An 8,496-nucleotide genomic window follows, 5' to 3' on the forward strand; every position below is an offset into this window, starting at 1 on the left:
AGTGATTGGCCTTCCCCAGAGTCCCGCCTCCCGGCCAAGGCTACTGGTTGCTGCTCGGCTCGCCCTCTCAAGCTATTGGCTCCCCGTAGAACCCACCTCCTCCCCCGCTGTGGGGCGCCATAGATGATGGAGGCCGGGGGGCGGGGCTCGACGGCGGGATTCCGCCTGGGGTTCTGGGCCAGGGGCTATTGGAGGCTTTGGGCCAAGGCCCGGGGTGTGGAGTCGGCCCGGACTTGAGATTAAGGGAAAAGTCCGCTCAGGCTGAGAGGAAGGGGTCAAGGGCACGGGGTTCAGGGTAGTGACATCAAGGCCATGATCATGGGGTGGGGCCAAGTTAGAGGTTGGGGTCAAAGGTTGAAGCCAAGCATCACCCATGCCCCCTCTCAACTGGCTCATTCCCACCCGTGTACAAACAGGCTGGCTCCCACCTCATGAGTAAAAAACAAAAAAACCCTCCTCTTCCTTTAAGCGTAGAATTGACAGAGCACCACTTTGCTGCCCTTATTGGAACATTTAGTGGATCTAGACACGGATTGTTATCTGCCCCTAACATCACAAAATGAGGGACCACGAGACTTTGGGCGCCTCCTGATGGACGTGCGCACCTCCACCTAAGAGGTCACTTGCCAAAAATGGAACTTGAATCTGATCAGACTTATCTAGGTTTATACCTCAAGTCACAGGAAATATCAAGGACGGAGGTCACAGCCCGTCCTGATCCAATCATCAAAATTCAGATGGAAGGTCCCCGAGAAAAGAGAGTGAATTTCAAGGAAAGAGAAGAAAAAGAGGGAGAGATTGAGAGAGAGATTAAGGGGAAAACCCACAGTTAAAAGAGACTTTGGGATATACCTACCAGTTGCAAGGTGCACCCTATTTCGATGCTGATTCGAACAAACTAAAAACATAGAGGTAACCAGGGAGATTTGGACACTGGTTGAATATGTGACAATAGTTAAGTATTGTTTTTTTTAGGTTTGCAAATGGTATTCTGGTGGTCTTTTTAAAGATTTATCTTTTTAGAAATACATGTTGGAATATTGACCCCACGACCCCTCCAGGGACAGCCACAGGTTCTCTGCTCTCCTTATACGATGAAATTCCTTGAAAAAGGTGTCCAGCTCCCATGTCTTCCCGCCCCTTCCCTCTGGGTGCACTCCAGGCTGGCTTTTGGCCCCCGCAGCACTGAAAGTGCCCCTCCAGATCCAGCAGCCGGTTCTCAGCCTGACTGCTAATTTACCGACATACCGATGATGTCTTTTCCATTTTCATTCCCAACCCTCACCCCAGATTTATCCATCCCCTGGGATGTCTGAGGCACGTCAAACACCAGAAGTAACGTGTCCAGACTCGACTCCTGATCCCCTGCCCCCACACCTGCGCCTCCCTGCAGCCGTTCCACCTGTCAGCTCTGCCTTAAAACCTGGCTAGAATCTGACCTCTCCTGGCCACCCAGCTGGGGCCGCCAGCCTTCATCTGATTATTCCAAGTCTCTGAACTGGTCTCCGGTTTCCACGCTGGCTGCAGTCCTCCCAGTACTCCATGGAAGCCACAGTTCCTGCTTGTCATTCTTCTTAGAACCCTCCATGGCTCATCTCCCTCCTTGCTCAGATCTACCAGGCCTTTTAAGGTCTGTCCTCCTTCCTTTCTGTTCTCATCTCTCCACTGTCCCCCTGCCATTCCACTTCAGCCACGAGCGTCCTCAGGGGCCCCTCCCACATGGCAGCCACAGTCCTGCCACAGGGCCTTTGCACTTGCTATGCCCACTGCCTGGACTGCTCTGTCCCTCTCTCACCTTAAACCTTGTTCAAGCATCACCTTCCCAGCAAGGCCTTCACTGGCCACCCCATCGAAAGCTGTAACTCTCTCTCTCTCTCTCTCTCTCTCTCTCACACACACTGCATACCTCTTTCCCTGCTTTTTCAAAAACTGTCTACCTCCTTAAGAAGAAGTTCTTTGAAGACAGGGATTTTTGTTTTCTTCACGATATGTCGTGACCTCTAGAACAGTGCCTGAAATGTCCTATTTGTTCAGGAGAGTTGGCTGCAGTTACGGCTCGGAAGGTCAGAGCCTCAGGGTCACGGTGAAAGCAGAAGAGGCCTCGTGCAGGGCACACGTGTGCGTGCCACGGTGGAGCAGGCAGGGAAGGTGACACAGATGGGGATCAAAGACTACAAAGATTTAATTGAAAATCACAGTGTCTCATTCAAGATACCTGCCCCGAGGGGCAGCCCCAAACCCAGAGTTCCTCACGGGGCCCTTCCAGGCTCAGCAGCGTGGGGTGGGCAGGGCTGTGGCTCCAGCGTCTGACTGGCGCCTGGCTCCCCCGACTTTCCTCTGGAGGGTGAGGTCCAGCTCTCAGAGGCTTGCTGGGGCGGGCTCTGCGGCCGCCACCACCGCCGCGGGCTCCTTCTGCACGAGCTCCGGCTCGTCCTCACCGTCCTGGGGAGGGTGGACCAGAACCTTGTCTAAGATGCCAAACTCCTGGGCCTCCATGGGGCTCATGTAGCGGTCCCTCTCCATGGCCGACTCTGCCAGGGGAAGCAAGGATGTGTGGGGTTAAAGGCGGAGACCTGGGGCCAGGCTGGGGTCCCCGTTCTGCCACTTCTTCGCTGGATGACCCTGGCCTTCCCCTCTTGGTGCCTCAGTTTCCCCATCGGTAAAATACCCATTTCCATTTTTTTTTTACTGGTTATTGATGTCTAATATACACCCAGATGGCAAGCAGACAGTGTGAATTTCAGACGGAGCATAACCCGCATGGCCAGCACCCGGGCCCCCGACCGCCCCCTGCTCGAGCCTGCTTCCGGTCACTGACTCCTCCGGCCCAACAGTAATCGCTAGCCTAACGGTGGCCTGATGGCATAAATAAGCCTGCTTCTTTTTGTGTTTAAATATGTGGAATCACAGAGTATTTACTCCTTTTTCCCACTCGGCAATATGTTTCCGAGATTCAGCCCGGCTGCTGTGGGTCGCCGTGGACAGGTCTCTGTCATTGCCGTGTGGGATTCCACGGCGTAAACAACGCACCGAGGCGCCCGTCCTGCTGCTGTTGGGCACGGGGGTGTCTCCCAGCGTGGGGCTCCTACACACAGGGCGGCCGTCCGCGTTCCTGTCCGCAGCGTTGGTGGACACGAGCACTCCCTTCTCTTGGTTACATGCGGAGCGGGGGAACCGTGGCATTTTGGGGCATTCCGAGCCTGAGCTGGGAGTGTCAGATGGCTTTCCAGAACGGTGCTGCCATCCTCAGTCCCGCCTGCTGAGGGTGAGCATTCCAGCTGCCCCACATTCTCACTGGCACTGGGTGTTGGGTTTTAGATTTTAGCTGTTCTAATGGATTGAAATGGCATCTCACTGCGGCCTTAACTGGACTTTCTCTAAAGACTAATGATGTTATTTTAAAAAAAAAATAGATGGGCAAGGGGCACCTGGGTGGCACAGTTGGTTAAGTGTCCAACTCTTGGTTTCAGCTCAGGTCATGATCTCAGGGCCGTGAGATCGAGCCCATGTCGGGCTCCACGGTCAGTGTGGAGTCTGCTTGGATTTCTCTCTCCCTATGCCTCTGCCCCTCCCCCCACGTACTGTCTAAAATAAATAAATCTTAGGGGCGCCTGGGTGGCTCAGTCGTTAAGCGTCTGCCTTCGGCTCAGGTCATGATCCCAGGGTCCTGGGATCGAGCCCCGCATCGGGCTCCCTGCTCAGCGGGAAGCCTGCTTCTCCCTCTCCCACTCCCCCTGCTTGTGTTCCCTCTCTCGCTGTGTCTCTCTCTGTCAAATAAATAAATAAAATCTTTTAAAAAAATAAATAAAATAAAATAAAATAAATAAATCTTTAAAAATATATGTATATATTTTTAAAGATTTTATTTATTTATTTGAGAGAGAGAGTGCATGAGAGGGGGTAGGGTCAGAGGGAGAAGCAGGCTTCCCATGGAGCAGGGAGCCTGATGCGGGAGTCGATCCCGGGACTCCAGGATCATGACCTGAGCTGAAGGCGGTCACTTAACCAACTGAGCCACCCAGGCACCTTATTTTATTTTTAATAAATAAATTTTATTTATTTATTAATTTATTTATTTTTGAGTAGTCTCCATGCCCAACGTGGGGCTTGAACTCCCGACCCTGAGATCAAGAGTCACGTGCTCTCCTGACTGAGCCGGCCAGGCGCCCCTAATGATGCCATTTTTAAATATCATCACTAAAGATGATGAGCAGCTTTTCTTATACTTCTCGGCCATTTGGAATATTCTTTACTGAGGACCGCGTTCAAACCTTTGACTTGTTTCAAGGAAGTTTTCACCAAGATTCTGCTGATTGGTCTTTTTAAAGTGCTCAGGACAGGGGATCTCCACTGGGGGTGATTCTGCCCCCCGGGGGACACTGGGAGGCAGCTTCGGTCGTCACAAACAGAAGGTGCTACTGGCATCCGGTGGTCAGCAGCCAGGGACGCTGCTCCACGTCCCACAGCGGCCAGGACGGAGGATGGTCCAGCCCTGAGTGTCACAAGGCCTGCCACGTATGTGTGTGTTGGTTAAAATAAAGGTGGGCAGGCGGGGGTCCGCCCGGGGCAGGGGCACTCACCGATCACCTGCAGGCTCTGTTTGGTGTGCTTGGCGTAGATGCCGTAGAGCTGCTTCTTGAGTTTCATGATCTCCTCTGCCTGGATGGCAATGTCTGTGGCTTGGCCCTGGGGGGCGGCCCAGGGGCGGGTAAGAGGGAGAAGGTCAGAATGAGCATCAGCCACTCACAGGGAGGCTAGAGAGGTTGTTCAGACAGGTGAGCAGGGCTTCTCGAGGCCCTGCACACCCCGCTGCATCTTAGCCCCCAAAATACAGGAAGTCTTCCTGTATTTTTTTTTAAGATTTTATCTATTCATTTGAGAGAGAGAGAGGTGGGGGGAGGGGCAGAGGGAGAGGGAGAAGCAGACTCCCCGCTGAGCAGGGAGCCTGATGCAATGCAGGGCTCGATCCGGTGACCCCGAGACCATGACCTGAGCCAAAATCAAGAGCTTAACCGGCTGAGCCACTCAGGCGCCCCAAGGCTTCCTGTATTAACTGCATTTTCTGCAATGTGGAGCCTCGCCCCTCCCAGGGCAAGCGGATTCCTGGAGAGCTACAGCTCCAGCTCAGCCATGAGTTTTCACGGGCAAACCAGCCATCAGTGTGCGCGCCCTCAACCACCTCCTCCGTGGGGTTCTCATACTCAGGGCCACTGTCCCCTGCCCCGACCCCCCTGAGCCTGCTGAGATCATTCAAACTAGCCAGTCCTGAGCCTGCTGGCCCTGCCTCACTGCTCCTTCCTGCAGAAACCACAGTAAATTCCCTGTCCACTCCCCACCACCCCCCACCCCCACCCCCGCTCTCTGCCTCTGGAGTGACCCTGGTGCTTCCCACATGCGTGCCCCCTGCCCCCGCCCCGCCTTGGGAACTGTGAGTAACAAACCATCTTCCCAAGGCAGTCCTTTCCTGATCAGATGGCCTCACCGTACATGAATCATCGTAAAACCCATATTTCAAACACTGACACTCCCCCGTGACTTCTACCCAGTCAGTCCTCCTGTCCGGACAGCACCCCCCATCCCAAAGCAGCCTACATGGGGCCGGCACTCACCCGGGCACCCCCGGAGGGCTGGTGGATCATGATGCGGGAGTTGGGTAGTGAGTGGCGCATGCCCGGGGTGCCGGCGGCCAGAAGCAGGGAGCCCATGCTGGCGGCCTGGCCCACGCACCACGTGCAGATGGGGTTCAGGATGTACTGCATCGTGTCGTAGATGGCCAGGCCCGAGGTCACCATGCCTCCTGCGGGGGGGGGAGCAGGGGGGGAGTGAGGGGCTGTGCTGTCCTCCCTGCATCCTTTCCCTAGCGAAGCCCCTGGCCTTGGGGAGGGCTTGTGTAGAGGCAGCCCCCAGCAACGGGTCACACGAACTAAGTGGGGGCAAAGAGGAGAGCGCATGCTCCAGAGTGAGCTGACTGTTAGCACCTGTGCTCATGGGCCCAGGGCGGACCAGATCTGTCAGAGTTTCAAGAGAAAGTGGAAGTCGGGGAGAGTGGTGGCCGAAAGGGAAGCTCTGGAGCCAGCCTGTCCTGGCAATGTCGTCGGTGTGACCTTGGGCAAGCTACCCAGCCTCCCGGCCACGGTGTCTCCGGCAGACCGGGGATCACTGAACACTACCTACCACCGGCAGCTGCCACGAGGACCGGATGAGTTCAGTGCCTATAAAACGCTTAAAGTACAGGGCACAGTCGGCACTCAGTCAAGATGAGCCATTCTCTTTTGGGAGGGGGACCAGCCGGTGGTGGCAGCTACCAGTTTTAAAATGCTGACCACCAGGTCAGGTTGGTAAAATGTTATGTGTGGAATCAAGGAGACAGGCTCAGCTGCCCGTTTGTGAACCTAGACTTAAAAGCAAGGAACAGGCGACTTTTGGAGGTTTGGAGACCGTTTGGGGATTCTGAAGGAAGCTCAGCACCCTTTCTTCCTCCAGAGGGAGAATGTTCCTGATGCGGGGGGGTTCTCTGTCCCCTGAGTCACCTGGAGTGTCCCAGGAAGCGGCCCTGGCCCCAGGGAAGGCTCTGCTCACCGGGGCTGTTGATGTACATGTGGATGGGCTTCTTGTTGCTCTCCGACTGCAGGAAGAGCAGCTGCGCGATAACCAGGCTGGCGACACTGTCGTCGATCTGCAAGTAAGCAGGGAGGGTGGGCTGGCGCAGCTGGGGGGTAAGGAGGGGCTAATGGAAGCAACTGGGAGGTGGCTGGGGATGAAGTCAGGGAACAAGGACGGGTGTCACAGCCCAAGTAAGACGGCTGCGGAGAACTCAGGACCAGGGAGGGGAGGTGGTGAGGGGTGGTAGGGCCCCACGGGGGGTTGGGCACAGGAAGGGGGGAGTCAGTGGGCTCAGGGCAAGGAAGGGAAGGGGTCAGGAGGGTTGGAGAGAGGGATCAGAGCCAGGAATGGGGAGGAGAATCACTGGTAAGGGAGGGAGTCAGAGATCGGGAAGGGAAAAGCAGAGAGTTTGAAGAAGGGGTGGGGGTGGGGGGTGGGGGCCAGAAGAGGGGGCTGAAGGCTTATGTGCCCAGGAAGTGGGGTGTCAGACTCGGACCAGGGCAGAGCTCTGGCAGTAAGGTCAAGGGGGAAGGGTCAAGAGTTCAAGGGGGTTCGAGGAGGAGGGGCGCGTCGGGTCTGGGCAGGCACAGGGGAGGAGCCCGGCGGGGCACTCACCGGACCCATGACACACACGATGCGCTCCCGCAACAGCCGCGAGTAGATGTCATAGGCGCGCTCGCCGCGACCCTGGGGGAGAAAGATGGCGGTGAGGGTCAGGGGCCGGCCGTGCCCCCGGCCCCGAGACCCCCGACTCCCACCCGGGGCCGAGTTCCCGCGGCCGCTGTACCGTCTGCTCCACCACGATGGGAATGAGCGGGAGAGCCCGGGCCGCCGTCGCGTGCAGGCTCCGCTGCAGGGCCAGGCCGGTCTTGGGCGTCCGCCGCGGGGAGAACCGGGCGGCCAGGCGAGGCCCCAGCGCGGGGGACCTACCTGCCGCCACCCGGGCCCCCCCAACCAATATTCCGGGCCACATCCCGCCGCAGTCCGTCCCGGCTTCCGTCCGATGGCGGAACTACAACTCCCGGTGTGCTTTGCGTCTAGGGCGCATGCTCACCGGCCGCCCACGTCCCGGGAGCTGGACTGGCATGCTTAGGGGCGGGGCGAGGAAGGGGCGGAGCCCGAAGGGGGTGGAGGCGGGGGGTCTTTACTGCGGCGAGTTCTAGTCCTCTTCCCAAAGAATTGGTTATTCCTTAATTTAAAAATCAGCTCCAGGGGCGCCTGACTGGCTCAGTCGGTGGAATGTGCGACAGCATCTGGGGGTTGTGAGTTCAAGCCCCACATTGGGCTAAAGCTTACTTTAATAATAATAATAATATAAGTAAATAAAAATCATCTCCATTGTGCCCACTGGGCTGGGGCCTAGCCGAGCTTCCAGCTTGGTGGGGCTAACTCCTACGGAGACCTTTCCATTCATCTATGGACCCCAGGCTGTGGGAGCCCAAGGATGGGTGTTGCAGACTCTGCCTGGGAGATCTGTGTGGAAAGGTTTCCTAGGAGGAGTGAGTATTGGAGCTGGGTTTTGAAGGATGGATAGGAGTTTGTTAGGTGGGGAAAGACATTGCTGGCAGGATAAGAATGGGCAAAAGGATGGAAGTAGGAAGGCTCTTGCTAATGTTTGGGACCCCTCTTTTCCTCCAAATCCGCTCAAATGCTGCCTTCTTACAGGTGTCCCCAGAGCCTAGAATGGTGCCTGGCACACAAACAGATGCTTATCAACTACACTTTGAACCAAGAGGTGATAAGGGAGGAAAGTTAAGAGCTGAGAGCTTTAGAGGCAGCTGCCCAACCTGCCAAGCTGGCTCAACCCATGAAGTGCTGTGTGATCTTAGGTGCATTGTTTAACCCTCTCTGAGCCTGAAGTTTCTCATCTGGAAGATGGCAATGATCAAACCA

General features: G+C 56.2%; 1 protein-coding gene across 1 annotated transcript; it reads right to left on the minus strand.

Annotated features, from left to right (window-relative positions):
* Positions 1 to 2,164: 2,164 nt before the first annotated feature.
* Positions 2,165 to 7,627, minus strand: CLPP (caseinolytic mitochondrial matrix peptidase proteolytic subunit). The gene is made up of 6 exons (XM_036120666.2): positions 7,391 to 7,627; positions 7,219 to 7,290; positions 6,580 to 6,676; positions 5,610 to 5,797; positions 4,581 to 4,686; positions 2,165 to 2,531 (listed from the first exon to the last, which is right to left on the minus strand). The coding sequence occupies exons 1-6, from the start codon at positions 7,574 to 7,576 to the stop codon at positions 2,359 to 2,361; spliced, it is 822 nt and encodes a 273-aa protein (XP_035976559.1). The 5' UTR covers positions 7,577 to 7,627; the 3' UTR covers positions 2,165 to 2,358.
* Positions 7,628 to 8,496: the final 869 nt, after the last annotated feature.

This window comes from Halichoerus grypus, chromosome 1 (genome assembly GCF_964656455.1).
Source record: "Halichoerus grypus chromosome 1, mHalGry1.hap1.1, whole genome shotgun sequence".
Lineage (NCBI taxonomy): Eukaryota > Metazoa > Chordata > Mammalia > Carnivora > Phocidae > Halichoerus > Halichoerus grypus.

Coding starts and splice junctions, on each gene's coding strand:
- CLPP (XM_036120666.2), bottom strand. CDS start 7,576: ATGTGGCCCGGAATATTGGTTGGGGGGGCCCGGGTGGCGGCAGGTAGG. Junction 5,798..6,579: donor CATGTACATCAACAGCCCCG/GTGAGCAGAGCC, acceptor CCCCCCCCGCAG/GAGGCATGGTGACCTCGGGC. Junction 2,532..4,580: donor ACAGAGCCTGCAGGTGATCG/GTGAGTGCCCCT, acceptor TTCCCCTGGCAG/AGTCGGCCATGGAGAGGGAC.